Genomic DNA, 15,837 nt, shown 5'->3' with positions numbered 1-15,837 from the left:
CAGTACGAGGCCACAGCAGCAGAAAACAAATAGGGCCTGAATCACTAAAATGTTATATATTATTGACGGCGGTCGAGAAACTGCGCAATTACATCCGCATCAGAAAAGTCGCCCACATCAATAATACCTTCTATCTGACAACTTTTCTGCCCCAGTTTCTGAATCTGTGGATAGCCCATTAGCGTCCCGGAGCATTTTGAAGCTGACAATGTAGTTGAACTGGAAGCACTTCAATTACAAAGCACTGACAAAAGAATGTACTTACTGATGGTTACTGCACTCGCATCATTGTGTTATACATTACCGCAGCACCATTCCAAGTTGTACTATATGCGCCGTTTCAAGGCTGCATGTATACAGTTTTCTACCTCGGGACATTTATACTTAACGTGACTGAAGACCTTTTGTTTATTTTTGAGAGAGGCACCGCGTTGCAACAAATAGATTCTTGCTCCTCTTCTCTGGACATCAGCTTTCATTATTGCTGTCCACAGAAAGGCAATAACTAACTGGATCAGAGTCGCAAAATCGTTTAATAATTGTACAAATAACACGAACTTCTAGGATAAAATTCTTGACAGTGACTTATTTTTACGGAAATAGAACCTAGCTGAGAAATTTTTGCCTTTGATTTTGACAGTGACGTTGTAATCCTCATGATATTACTCCCCAGAACTATAGGACAATTTAGCTGAGATACATCGATTAATCACAGTAAAATTAATACTATTGCTAAAAATATTATTAACTGGTGTGATATATTTTTTGCGTGTTTTGTAGTTTATATCAACAAAATGACGAAACACAATTACCTGAATTTAATTTAGAACGTCAAAAACCTGAGGCGAGAGCCGAGTTTGGACTTAGGACATATTGGAACGAGAACTGTGCAGAAATAATGACTTATTAAAAATAATTCAATCTGCACCCTTCTCTTAATGAGGACTGACTCTGTCCCCTACTAATTTTAATCATTTTGGGCTAATCAGTCGACGATTTGGAAATCTGCCGGCGCAATATTTCTACAATTAAGCCGCTCTCCTTTGTACAGGAGCAGTTGTGATCTTTGCAAAATTTTAACTCCGGAAACCCACATCTTTAATTTAAACTATTTATTGTATATTTACATACACACATATATACTGCATTTGTGTAATATATATATTTACACAGATCAGTCTCTTAGCTATTCCAGGGCACTCTGTGACTCTGCGTGAAACCCTCCTATAGGATTGGTACAACCACATTGCTACCGTTCTTTTTTTCTCTTTCATCACACTTAAAATTTCGCAATCTGTGAACAAAAAGGAAGAACCGAGCGAAGATACACAGTCATTTACATCTCCATGTATGCGTTCTGACAGGAAGGAAGAATAGTCAGGTAATTAATCACTTTTATGACAGGTGTGTCGGGAAGGACTGCTTATCCACTAGCGTCAAATTCATCTGCTCAATTTATAGGAACTCTCACCGACCAGATTAGAACAATTTCCGATATAGTCCGAATGGCGGTAACATTAAAAAAAATATGCACCGCTGCTTTTACACTATTACCCGATTCAAGGACACAGACACTTAACAGGCAATTTCATTTAGAGATCGGATCATTAGCGGTCAAAAAATTGCAGAATTCCTACTAAAACAAGCCCTGAACGCGAAGAGTTGAGCAAGTAACAGCCAAATTTAAGGGAAACCAGACCAGCAGAAAATGGACGATGGAATATAAAGCCAGACTAATCGGGCAGGAGGAAAAGATGTGTGAAGAGGCTTGCATGGAGTATAAATGCAGTACCTGCAGAGACCCGTTAGGTCGAATCGCCTTTCTCAGTTATTGTAAGTTCAACCACGAACATTCCATTGACCCAAATGTCAATACCAACAAATAACGATTGATGATTAAAACGGGGCGGGAACCAGAAAAACATACTTCGCATTATTCAAATTGTAAACAACAATCTTCGACGTCATGACATTTTGTCCCATTTTCAGTTAGATTCTGGTTTAATATCTAAATCGATATACTGCAGGGGCAATTCATAATTACGGCATTAAGAGTAAGCATGGTATTGACACATATGGAGAGTGTTGGTGCATTTTCATTTCCATCTGTTCTCACAATTATCAGTGCAAGTTCAACAGAATCATTCAGCAAATTGAAACGAGTTTGGAAAATGGGTGAAAACAGGATAACCACGATTGGATCGGAACTCTCATTGCAATCTATATCATAAAAACCTTAGTCGCAGTTTCCCTGCGTTCAATAAAATATGCTTATGCAATTGGGTCGTCAATTTAAATTAAACAGAACAACACCCAATTAACTTAGTTGCTATTGATGCAACCATTCCACCCCCCCCCGTATGTTATTAACATTACACATCATATTTCCACCAAAATTTTATCAGAGCCCATCGGGATCATACATTTCTGGTGCTAATCTGCTCACTCGTTGTGTTTAAACTTCAGTCAGCGGGGTTATGTTACTTTCCTCCTAAAATGAACTTATAAAACATTAGAACACTATTTCATTTCAATGGTTTCTCCACAACGATATCCAATAGGTATTGCATCGAAATGTTGGATGATATGTGGCTTTTGATGAGCATTCTAAAGTGCAATATCGGGTGACATTCACAATGTTTTAGGCAATATATTCATTTATTTTAATGGAGAATTTACGACCCCGACCAAACGTATCCTTATACATATCATGTCCTTAAAACAAGGATATGTGCGGCATGAACTAAAACCAGAGAAAACAATGTGCGGCAGCTCCAGAAGTTTATGGGGTCCGAGGTGTGCTTAAAGCTCCAATCAAACTCGCCCAGAATCTTTTGCGCATTTTCACATGTGCTGTATTTAATGTGAGATTGTCCACACTTTATTCAGTTGGAATAACCAGTCGCGGCACAGCTGCAGCTCGGGAGGTGCCAAGCATTATTTTGTTCCGCTCGCTGGTTGCTTGATCAAACGGATTTTGCGTTCAATCGGTAAATGCGAACACGGTGTGAATTCAGGTATATGGCACCAGAACGCTCAATTAGACGACTTGGAGAAGCGAATGTCGTTCTCTCTCACCAAACAAATGCTGACTAATTTTTATGCTTTGGATTAGAAACAGCATATTTAGTGGCACTCCCACCAAAAGTCATCCACACACAGAAAAAAAAGAATCCCGACCTTTTAAACGCTATCGTGCCAAATAAAAAATCGTATCACTTCATTGCGCAGTTGTAAATGATAGCTTTCTCCCTCAGCCCCAACAGACATCCAACACACACACACTTGTTTTTTTTTTGGATATTTTTACAGAATATCTTCTGTGTGTGAGAAAATAATGACACCTTTACCCCAAACCGACAAACTTGCAGCAGAAGCAAGATAGCCAAATAAATATATATTGGAAATAAAGACGGGTTTATTACAATTAAAGCCTCAATATAAACGAATATTGAAGATATATTTTTGCCATCGTTCAGTGTTTGGGAATGCTGTAAACATTCGTGACTTGCTAGCACATTGGGAAACTTTCACCCACATTCGCAGTGCTGATTCAGGTTTAACACTTAACCATCCCGGGCATTTCATCACCCTCCCGCGGGCGGGTGCGCCCCTATGACAACTCAGGACTATGGCGCAGTCAGGCTAGCGGAATGGAGACGGCGGAAAGAGGCATCTCGAAACACACAGATGCTTGCACGCATTGCTGAAACGGGAATTCTACAAGCATTATTATATTTACAAAGATGCCCAGAACATTAGGCGTGAAACACATCTCAATATGACACGGCTGTATGATTCTATCAAGCCGCTTTATATCACCAATTAAGACCACAACAGCACAGATAACAAATAGCTCCGCAACACTTCCAGTGACCACAGTGTTTGATGGTAGTTTCTACGCCGAGATTGGGTACACGGTTCGTATGCCACATTATCCTGACAACTGTGCTGTGGGGATAGTTTCCAACCATTAGGGACCGCTAATACGATAGTTGTTTTATTTGCCTGGAGGAGTCAGATCCCAACTTCCTTTGCTCTCCCGTCTCAGGACCAAACAGTTCCTTATGATGGCTGAGAGAAATTCACAAGGTGCTGCTGTTGCCTGGTGCGGGAACAGAGGGACATACTCGGCAAGGTTTAGCATAGAGTCCAAACACAACTGTGCCCCTCCTTTCCTCCCCACCCATCCCCCGCTCTACGGCGATGTTCTAAAGTTGGACGACTTCATTACACCTGATTGATGTTTATCATCTCTGAAGAAATGGTACTAACAATGGCTGAAAAAATAACGAAGCCAAGTGACCGGCCGTTTTCCCTTTTACTTTACATCCTCGGTCTCTTCGTCACTGTCTTTCATGGTGATGCCCTGGAGCCCTCCGCTCTCTGACACCGAGGCTGTGGCTTCTTCCACTGTCAGCCGCGTGTGGACAGTTTCATACATTTTACAGTTCAACGTCCCCTCCAGGACTCCCTGCAGTCGAAAGTCTCTGTACGATTTCTAAACCAAGGGAAGGAGATATCGTTAGAAGAAAACCTGGAGTTTTATGTTTCAGAACTGACGATTGCCGGACATGCAAACATAATGAAGACAATCGACCCTAGTTTTCGACTAAACAATTCAACGCTACACTAAGCAAATATTGTCTAGATCATTTTACACATCTTCCGAGTATCACGAGTATTTTGAAAGTGAATTCGATTTTTTGCAAAACCCAGGCAGGTTGAGAAAGAGAACACGAGAAAATCTGCAAGTGCTGGAAATCCAAGCAACACACACAAAATGCTGGAAGAGCGGCAGGTCGGGCAGCATTCATGGAAAAGAGTAAACCATCGACGATTCGGGCCGAGACGCTTCATCAGGACTGGACTGTTTAGTATTTTCCATGGAAGCTGCCTGGCCTGCCGAGTTCCTCCGGCATTTAGTGCATGTTGCTAAGAGAGAAATGCATAGACGGGTATACTTGCTTTTTGTGGTTAATTAAAATTGCCCCATGAAGACAAACGTAAAAAGATCCCAGAGCACTCTATGCAAGAGGAGAGTCTTCCAGGGCATCCTGATCAATAATCACCCTCCAGGGCTTGTCCTGCACACATTGGCTACTCCTTTACAAAACCGCACTTTCAAGGGCTCTTGGGTGCTGGTCGCTTTTCATGGGGAAGCTCAAGAAATGGAAATCACAGATAACTTTACCCTGCCCAACTGACCACTCTCCATGTGCAAAACAGCAAGGTCAGGAGGATCTTACACTAATTCTGCACACACTTGCTGTGAACTCACTGTCCCACAGAGGATCCTCAAGAGCAAGTACAAGGCCTTCTTTCACAAAGCAGCTCAAAACCAACACAGAGAAATCCATTTTCGTGTCAGGTAGTAGGCAAAGGTAATGGATTGTGTGGGAAGCTATCACTTAGGGAGATACAGGACCTTCTGCCGACTGAGTTCATGCTGGCCATCAACCATACAAATATTTCATCCCAAGTTGCCAGTTCCAATGGTCTCAGTACAGCGGGATGTTGCCGCTGTGAACAATTAATGAGTGCTCCTGCCTTTAACTTCTGTACAGATATCCTTAGTGCAAGACAAACATGAAATGGCATTGATCCCAAGCTGAACTCTGATAGTTCATTAATATCATAATGATACTGACATCATGGGTTGACATGGAGTCATAGTGCTAAACGGTATGGGGACAGGCCCTTTGGCTAAAATGGTCTGTGCCAAACAAGATTCCCACTTCAGCAAGTACCTTTTGCCCACATTTGGCCAATATCCCTCTACACATTTCCTATCCAAATACCTGTCTAAGTGGTTTTTGAATGCAACTGCATTAACATTTCCTGGCATCTGTGGCTCAGTGGGCTTTCAGGTGATATAGTGTGGTTTGATCAAGGTGAGAGCAAAATGAGAGAAGGGAGCCATTCAGCTCCTTGTGGCTGCTCATCCACCTAATAATATCATGATGGATTTTTATCTTACTATCACTTTTCTGTATTGACCCTTGATTCCTTTAATATCCAAAGCATCTACTGTATTAATTGCCGCCTTGAACTGAGCCAACACAGTATATTGGGGGACAATTCCAAAGACTCAATCTTCTAGCAAAGGCAGCTCTTTAGTTTGAGACTGTGATCTCCGTTTCTATTCACAGAAACTAGAGGAAACATTTTACCTGTATCTACCCGGAAACTTTGAAAGGGTATTAACTTTTATGCTAATTACTTGGTTTTGCTTTCACCATACTACACCATTTGACAGTGCCAAGTGGCTTAATGACAGATAAATAAGAAGCTGTTTGTACCTTCACTATTTTGATGAGTGTCTTCAGCTGGTAGAGATGGAGCTGTAAATCCATTCGGTCTGTGAGCCAGACACAGATGACTTTCATTGAGGTGGTATACCATCGCTGCGGAAAGAACGAATGCATTTTTACAGCAATCAAATCAAAAACATTATTAATCAGAAAGCCTACATCCTTTTTTCTGGGAAACTAATATTATCTTGTACAAGTTAGGACCTGCTGAATACCAAATAGTCGCCTCTTTACATGCTCATATTTCCTCCTATACAGCAGATAGAAAGTGATTTGTCCACACATCTAGAATTTGTCAACTCAATTAGCATACCAACTCCTACTGTAAAAGTTACATGACATTCTTATTTGATGGTAAGTCAGCTAAAATAGAAAATCACTGTATACAATTCATTAAAATAGATAAACATATCCACATTTAGACTTGACATTCCCTTTTATTTTTAAAACACTGATTAGTTAACCCTACTCATTAAATGACCAAATCCAACATGGAAAAGATACCATAATTTGTTTGGACAGGTCTGTTTGACTTCAACAGATAAACTTAGTGGAACAACTAAGACTTACTGTTATTATGAACTCTAAATAATAATAATTTGTATGTACAGGTAAAATAGAACTTTAAACTTAATCTGCAATTCTGAAAAATATGTTACCACAGACTTAGGAGAAATATTCTGGTGCTTTCCAAGACAACTTCAACACACCATAACACACATATGACTTTGCTACATCTGATATAAGCAAAGTATGAATCAATTTTTCTTTAAGTCTTTCAGCTATATATAAAATTAGAAAACAATGTAAAGCAAAGGTAATTTGGAAATTAGGAATAACATTAAAGGCAGGTACTGCGCACTAAAATGCTTTTCTTTAATACAGTTCCACCATATTCTCAGCCAAAATCTAATCACTTTTTCCAAACCATAACACACAGAGATCTCACGGGTTGTCACAGGAAGTAACAGAATTTTGGTGGTGGGAATTGAACCTTGAACACAAAGTGACCTTGTACTTCCCTTGAGGATTCATCCTCTTTGACAGATGCATCAAGTATTTAACTTAAATATTTTCTCACCTCAGTTACTTTAACCATGTAAATGGAGTCATGCTTATGGTAGCAAAATTGGTTTGTATTATTGAATTGTTATTACCAAGCATTAAGGACTGATACCACTATTTCAAGCTTTCTGTCCATTGTTAGTAATTTCTACAAAATAATCAAAATTGAAAATGCTAAGTTTTAAATAAATGAAATACTATTTCACAACAAAATAATAAAACTTGAAGGGTGCACTCAGATATAAACCGTGATAGATTAAATCGAATGCTGTCAATTATTAAAAACTTGTTACTGTACTGATTTCACACTCATCATTTGTAAGGGCTTGTATCATCTACTTCATTTTTTTTGAACGACATCTCTCCTGAATCACAAAAAACAAGGAAGAGTTGCTGTGTTTGACACGGCATGACCTCTGTATTTTTTCACTCCATTTGAGCATGACTCCAGGCTGGCAAGGCATATTAGCAGCCCATTTCCTCATCAAATCTCCACTCGCTTTCAGTCCAGAAAGGTTCAACAAATCAACAGGAGTGCAGAAAACAGAAAATCAGTCCAATCTAACCATTTAAGATGCATTTTCAGACCTGATATGATCAAAGGTTTTTAATGGCCCCTTAGAACTGAGGCCGGAAGGATGGCTAAGAAGGTGGTTTCAACAATATCTGCTAAAATGATGCCATTTATGCATTTTTCATATAAAGGAGAATAGGAGTGCAACATCCTCTGAGCTCATGGTACTCAGTGAGTAGGAAAATTGCATTAACAGAGTCAGAAGGACTATGAGTTAATCTTTATGTTCCTCACATCCCAAACCCATCCCTGCTCTTCCCCTTCAAGGCTGCAGCCCTTTAGTCTTGAATTCATCAGCTATTTCAATGAAAAGAGGTGTGGCGTGAATGTCTAGCTCTGATCCCCAACTGTGTTCAGTATCACTAGAGGCACCAAAAGATTTTCCCCGCTATTGTCAGTGAAGAGTGACAAAGCCAGCAGACTCTACTTGCCTAAATACAACAGCTAAGCCAAGCTGGGTCCCTTGCAGCTGTGGAGGTTTCGCTTGCAGCCTGTGAGTTACACAATAGCAGAAATGAGCTCTTTGTCTGACCCAGACTCAGCCATTCCCCAACAAAGATTACAGGGGTTGCTGTGCGCAGCACCTGAAGCAGGGATTTAGTAGCATTTTTGCTACAAGCTACACTTACCCAAGAGAAATATAACTGATCCAGCACTGAAATTAAAACTAAACTCTTAATTTGTCTTTTAGATATATTTATGCTAGTCTTTCTTTTATTTTATAAACAATAGCGTCTATTTTAATCCGGACTATCTTTGTGTCTGCCTTTTTAAGGGCCTCTCAATACACTCTTGACAACTGCCACTCAACAACAAATTAATTACAGTGAAAGTTCATTAACACCATTATAATATATTTAAATAACTCTTGTCACAAAATGTTGTGAGTACAGAAGCCCAGCAGTCTTTTTGCTTCTAACCATTGCTATTTAATGCAGTGGCTTTGGCAAGTGTGATGGACTGGTACGGAAGAGTTAAGTGGACAGTGTGCTGGAAGTTGAGATTTTTCCTGCTGCAACTAACAGGGAAAGACTGCAAAATAAACAGACTGTGCTTTGCTGAGCTGTTGGACCTATGTCACCTACTATGCCAGTTATGTGGCCACTTTCCCACACTTGCACACGTAACACTTCCATGCTTGCTTAGGAATTTCTAGATGAAGGGTTAGTGAGATAGTGGAAATATGGCCATAGGACATCAAGTTCTCTGGCACCAACCTCTTAATTGGGAAGAAAGGAGGCATACTAATGTCCCGCGCCTCACCGGACACAGATCCAGTCTTTATCGTCTAAAGTGTCAAGTTATGATGTGTCTTCGTGGCCAGTTTCTCCACAGCCTGGCTGCTCTTGGCTTTATTGAGATAAAAAAGGACACGGGAAGGACATTTCGTAGGGAGCAGTGTGGAAGGACAGGGTAAGACACGAGTACAGTTGCTGGAAGCTGGTGCAACATAAAAGGTACTCAATGGAGGAACTTGGTGGGTCAGAGGTCATCTGTGAGGAGCATTGGACAGTTGACATTTTGAGTTGAGACCCTTCATTTGGACCCTAAAAATCTGATCCAGATTTTCAAAGCTGAGATGTCAAATCTGAACCTTAAGCACCAACTGCCCATTTACTTCCACTGATGCTGCCTAACTTATTGATCCCCTCCAGCATCTTACGTGTTGGAACGAAGAGGTGTCTGCTTAAGATGCTTATACCACCTGCAGTCTGGACATGAGGCTGGATATGGGGAGGAGAATCATCTAGGCCTTCTGTTGGTTGGGATCAACCATGGATGTTGTGTCCTAACGGTCTGAGTCAAAGCTGATATGCAAGCCAGGGCAGTCCAATATGGAGAGCAGGTTGTTGCCCACGTAGCAGGCTACCCCTCTCCAAGCAGCTGATGAACCCAAAGGAACGGTAGAGACTGATTCAGTTTGGCACCAACGGCATTGCAGGAGTTGCTAGTCAATGTTGAACTGTCTTAGGGACACCAGCACTGGAAGTTTCCCTTGAGGTTTACTCCTGAAGCTTTCCCCATGAAGGGGTATAACCGCAAGGCAGCAGAGATTAGAGATCAGAGTTTTCCTTCTCCTGGATGAGCTGCAAACCGTGGCTGAGGAGCTTCATCTGCCAGAAATGACTAGTTTTAAGGTACCAGTACCACGTCTTTGCCCTTTCCCTTGTCAGTAGAAACGGTTCCACCAGGCTGAGTAACTGAGCCACATGTGAAGACCAGGAGCTGGACTTAGTTGTCAGAGGAAATTTGAGACCCATACCATTGGGGGAATTTAATAGGTAATGGGAGCTTACCTCCACTACTCCCTGTTATGACAGCCTTAGGAAACAGAGAAGCATGAATGAGGATAACAAAATAATTTCAGCCTATCAGCAGATCAATAAAGCCGATCACACAATCCGCCCTGGTGGTTAGGATAACACAGACACTTTTGACCTCCCTTACAAAACCTTCTCCTCTTCCTCCAAGCAGGCAACCCAAATACCATTCACCCAACACACTATGGTTAGTTTCATCTGAGTACCACCTTCCTTTGCAAGAGTATGAGAGGTATGTGAGCACATGTAGTGCACCATGTTTTGGGCACTGCGACTGCATTGGTAGTAATGACAGGTAACATTTGTCGCTGTGAGACGTATGACTTACTGGGACACATAAATGTTAACTCCAAGTCCAGACTGATTGGTTTTAACCAAAGAGTGATGCGTGTGTATCTGAAAATACTGGTGCAGCATTCACCCCCCCCCCCCACAAATATACTTCATTTAGAGAACATAGAGTTATACAGACAGGGTAAGCATGAGCTTTATTCACTTTGCACTTGTATTCTTACATGCACTTAAATACCTAAACTACATCAGTATTGTTGATGCCCACAAATTGCATGGTGAAATATTTGGCCCAGCCTGTCAGTTATTCAATAGTGGGAAGGCCCTATACTGAGGTCCTTCCCCATAAACCTTTTGGTGGCTGTACTGAGCCTCAGTATGTCCCTAAGCAACTATTTCTGTATCTCGGAACGTTCAAAGGGTAGCATCTGCCGGCAGATATCTACATCTATGGGAAAACTCAGGAATTATTTTCAGACCAAAGTATACCCTTCATTGTGTTAATAAACTCCCAGCAATCAAAGTTTACAAAGTTCACTTCAGGATGCTTGGCTGGAAACAGCTGACAAAGCAGAGTCTTGTACTGAGCAGCCGCTAGGGGCAAAGTTTGACAAAGACCCTTCTCCATCCTTGCAAACACTCAGTCTGTAAGGAGGTGGGTGATGGATTCATCCACAGCTGAGCCCACCTCCAAGGCAGGTTGCGATGGTGCTAAGACCTCACTAGTGTGGCTGGTAGGTTCAATTAACTTGACCACAGCTATTAGCTTTCTTATCAAAAGCCTGTCACCATGCCGTCTTTGGACAATGGATTCCTTGGAGAGGGAGCACGCAGTGCGGCAGGCGCACTACGGGATTTTCGTGAGCGGTGTTCTCCCCATGCTATAGACTGTTTTATAGATGATAATAACCATATAGTAATCTAAGTGTAACTACTGGTTTATAAATATTGATTGTGTTGTGTCTATGTGTTGTAAATAAACTATTATAGTTTTGATACAAAGAAGTAGAGAAGGCTTGCATTAAGGAGTGTAGGCTAGTTTTAACTGCTGTCAGCTCCTCATATCTTCTGTTCCCTGCTAATGCCTTCAGCTAATGATCAGTATGATCAGCGCCGAATGGACCCGAAAATCGAACCGTTAGTGAGCTCCCATGCTAGTGTTTTGTTTCCATTCCTCCAAATGGGTGCAACTTAATTGCACCTTGGAAAACATCCTCTATTTTTTCAGGCTTTCCCGAATTTAACCCCAAATGACAAACTGGCAGGAAGTTTCCAATAACAGGACCCACGCTGATCAGCAGATAGTATTTTGTGTAGTACACAGAGCAAAACACAAATTGCTCATGCAACTGTGGTGCTAAATAGAGACTTGACAAGCAGAAAGTGACAGGAAAAACATTTGTCTTCACTCGTGGAGCTTCCTCTGAGCTCTTCACAAACAAGCAGAGATGATGCAACAGCTACCCTGATATCAGAAATCTTTCGTAATGGCTGCATTGAAAGGTGATCTAGTTCTCTCCCCTATTTCAGCCCATGTGCTCCCTCACTATTCCATGGCTCCCTGCATAGTTTTCAATAGTGGGAACATTTCTCTTAATTAGTCACAGCTAATTAGTGTTCTGGCATAGAAAAGGAGGCAGAAATGTCAGAGGTACAAGGCTACATCTCCTTAATCCTTTGATAATAATTTAGCCTCCAGGGAGGAGCTCAAGCTGTGGTAAGTAGCGACTGACAATAAGGCGAAATTAGATGGGCAGCAGACCATTAGAAGCAGAGAATGAGAAGTGCTACCAGCTCCTGCTGAGCACCAACAGGCAACTAACTACACTGGCAGATGAGGTGCCTGTTTAAGTCTGCCATATTAATTAGCTGAATTCTACCTTCCCTGCTACATATGGCCAGCTGCAACATGTGGACTTGTGTATTTTCTTTTTATTTGGCTCATGCCAAATAATAGCTCTGATCCAGAGAGACATTCTCAGGTTTCAAGAATTTACCTCATCGTTTAATTTGTCAGCTTGATCTAAAAACCGTCTCATCAGCACAAGAAATATTTCCAATGAATGCAACAGGGATCAGAATAATTTCTGGCTGCAGAACAGATTGCTCCAATGCTCAGGAAAAGGAACTGGCGAATAAACAGTCATAAAAAAAACAGAAATAATTCAAAATGTAGCCTCCATCTAATTGAATATAGAGTTGTGTAAGGCACGTCTACAGTAATCAGTGCTGCCGAAAGGTTTCTTCTCATGGCCTGACAGGAATTATTGTATTAGAGACATTAAACTAGAAGATTTCAGCAGGAGTTCAAAAATCATTAATTCTTGCAGTAGGATGTTAGGATCTCCTCTTATTTAGCCATCCTTTTCTGAAGCTGCTTAATTTGTACCTCTTTGTCCAAGCATTAATGTCCCTGTCTTTGGCTTAAGCTGAATTTTTACCTGCTTGCTCATGACACCTCTTCAGACAAGTTGAAATTGCTGCATTAATTCAAGTTGATGTTGTTTTACAGAAAGGTGAATTGCTGAATTGGTGACGGCAGCACAATACCAGCAGAAGACCAGTTAACCGTACCCAGCATACTGAAGAGTACAATCAAAATAACCCTGCTGTTCTATTTATTGGTGCAGCAATCTTTCTGCTTTCAGCATGTGACACATGTCTAATTGTAAGATCATTATCAAGCCAAACAAACACTTCTGCCTCCACAGTATGCACATCATCCAGTGTAATAAGCTTCATACTTTTTCACGAAACTATCTTATGCTGAGAAATGCACGTTCAGGTTACGGTTGTGGCATCCCAATCACAAAGATATCATTGTGAATGGCCTCTCAAAGTTGGCAGCACGGGATAGTCTCAACTGGCACCAAAGAGTTCTACAATTGAATGTGTCCACAAAGTTGATTCTATTACTGATATATAAAAATAGCAGCTAGTAAGAAATGATTAATCAGCTTGACTCTAATCAGTCCAAAGCTCCTTCTCAAGCAGCAGGATATCCTCTGGATTACTCTTTGCATCTCTTTCGCATCCACTAAACTATATTCCTTAAAATTTCTCTGGTACTGCTGACTGCGTCAGTGTTAATTACTGAAGGATATTGACAGTCCTCTGGCACCACATGAAATCTTGCTTGTGCAAGTCTGCACAGTGACTGTTGAAAGCATGTCAAGATTTACAGCAAATTTAATCCTGCCCATCTTGGACTTCTACACATGCTCACAGTCTAGAATAAAAAATACAAAGTAACTAACAAATCTTCAAGACACCTCCAAGCATTTCACAGCTAGGACTCATTTCTCACCTTGTTCTTATGGAGGCAAATACAGTAAACAATTTTCACTTTATCAATTTCACACAAATAGTAAATAGATGAATGAATGAATAACTAGTAATTTGTTTTGCTGGCGTTGGCCAAGGGACAAATATTGACTAGCACACCTAGCTTTTCTTCAAATTGTGCCCCGGGGAGCTCTTGCATTTACTTACACAAAGAGACTGGGTGTTGGTTTAACACTGTATCTGGAACATCTCACCCATCCTCTTGCAACAAAGTTGGAAATTACATGGGGAACAGCATCTTGTGGAATTTTCTTTTGGTCCCCAGCTGATCATGGCAAAAAGCCAATGGTATCTATACACATCAGTATCTATCTGCTGGGAAATGAGTCTAGCATTTTAATTGCCCATTAGCCCGGTTCATGAAAGCCAATCTCTGGCTTGAAAGCTTTTTAAAATTATTTTTTTGAATATAAAATATGGGTATCATTGACAATACTAATATTTTCTGTGTCCGTTCCTAAATACCCTTGACACATATCATAGGAAATTTGCAACACAGAAGGAGGGAATTCCACTCGTTATATACGTGCTGGCCAGTAAAGAGTGGCCTGTTCCCACCATCCAGCACTGGGTTCATAGCCCTGTGTGTCCTGGTTCTTCAAACACACATCATGCACTTCTTAAATATAATGTGGTTTTGAGTCTCCATTATTCTTATAGATAATGGGTGCCACACTCTCTGTGTGAAAGCAATTTTATTCATCTTCCCACTAATTTTCCATCAACTAATTACTTTAAACCGATAACTACCTCCCTGCCCACTTTTGACTCCTTTCCTAATGATAATAAATCTATTCTATTTACTCTATTAGACAATAGACAGTAGGTGCAGGAGTAGGCCATTTGGCCCATCTAGCCAGCACCGCCATTCACTGTGATCATGGATGATCATACACAATCAGTACCCCGTTCCTGCCCTCTCCCCATATCCCTTGACCCCACTATCTATAAGAGCTCTATCTAACTCTCTCTTGAATGCATCCAGAGACTTGGCCTCCACTGCCTTCTGGGGCAGAGCATTCCACATATCCACCACTCTCTCGGTGAAAAAGTTTTTCCGCATCTTTGTTCTAAATGGCCTACCCCTTACTCTTAAACTGTGGCCTCTAGTTCTGGACTCACCCAACAGCGGGAACATGCTTCCTGCCTCCAGTGTGTCCAATCCCTTAATAATCATATAAGTTTCAATCAGATCCCCTCGCATCCTTCTAAATTCCAGTGTATACAAGCCCAGTCGCTTCAATCTTTCAACATATGACAGTCCCGCCATTCTGGGAATTAATCTTGTGAACCTACACTGTACTCTCTCAATAGCAAGAATGTCCTTCCTCAAATTTGGAGACCAAAACTGCACACAATACTCCAGGTGGGGTCTCACCAGGGCCCTGTTCAGCTGCAGAAGGACCTCTTTACTCCTATACTCAATTCCTCTTGTTATAAAAGCCAGCATGCCATTAGCTTTCTTCACTGCCTGCTGTACCTGCATGCTTGCTTTCATTGACTGATGTACAAGAACACCTAGATCTCATTGTACTTTCCCTTTTCCTAACTTGACTCCATTTAGATAGTAATCTGCCTTCCTTTTCTTGCCACCAAAGTGGATAACCTCACATTTATCCACATTAAACTGCATCTGCCATACATTTGCCCACTCACCCAACCTGTCCAAGTCACCCTGCATTCTCATAACATTGTCCTGACATTTCACACTGCCACCCAGATTTGTGTCATCAGCAAATTTGCAAATGTTACTTTTAATCCCTTCATCTAAATCAGTAATGTATATTGTAAACAGCTGCGGTCCTAGGACCGAACTTTGCGGTACCCCACTGGTCACAGCCTGCCATTCCGAAAGGGACCCGTTAATCACTACTCTTTGTTTCCTGTCAGCCAGCCAATTTTCAATCCATATCAGTACTCTGCCCCC

At 41.2% G+C, this 15,837-nt stretch overlaps 1 protein-coding gene across 9 annotated transcripts in view; it reads right to left on the bottom strand.

Annotated features, from left to right (window-relative positions):
• Nucleotides 1–3,400: 3,400 nt before the first annotated feature.
• cadps2 (Ca++-dependent secretion activator 2) overlaps nucleotides 3,401–15,837 on the bottom strand; it is a 676,394-nt gene continuing 663,957 nt past the window's right edge. For all 9 annotated transcript variants that reach the window (XM_059977930.1, XM_059977932.1, XM_059977934.1 and 6 more), the window contains 2 exons: nucleotides 6,303–6,407; nucleotides 3,401–4,501 (listed from right to left, as the gene is read on the bottom strand). In XM_059977930.1, coding sequence (XP_059833913.1) covers nucleotides 4,322–4,501; nucleotides 6,303–6,407 — 285 coding nt within the window. In that variant the 3' untranslated portion in view covers nucleotides 3,401–4,321. The remainder of the gene's footprint in view (nucleotides 4,502–6,302; nucleotides 6,408–15,837) is intronic.

This window comes from Hypanus sabinus, chromosome 8 (assembly GCF_030144855.1).
Source record: "Hypanus sabinus isolate sHypSab1 chromosome 8, sHypSab1.hap1, whole genome shotgun sequence".
Taxonomy (NCBI): Eukaryota; Metazoa; Chordata; class Chondrichthyes; order Myliobatiformes; family Dasyatidae; genus Hypanus; species Hypanus sabinus.
The sequence above is the reverse complement of the archived record's forward strand: the minus strand, read 5'-3'. Positions and strand labels throughout refer to the sequence as shown.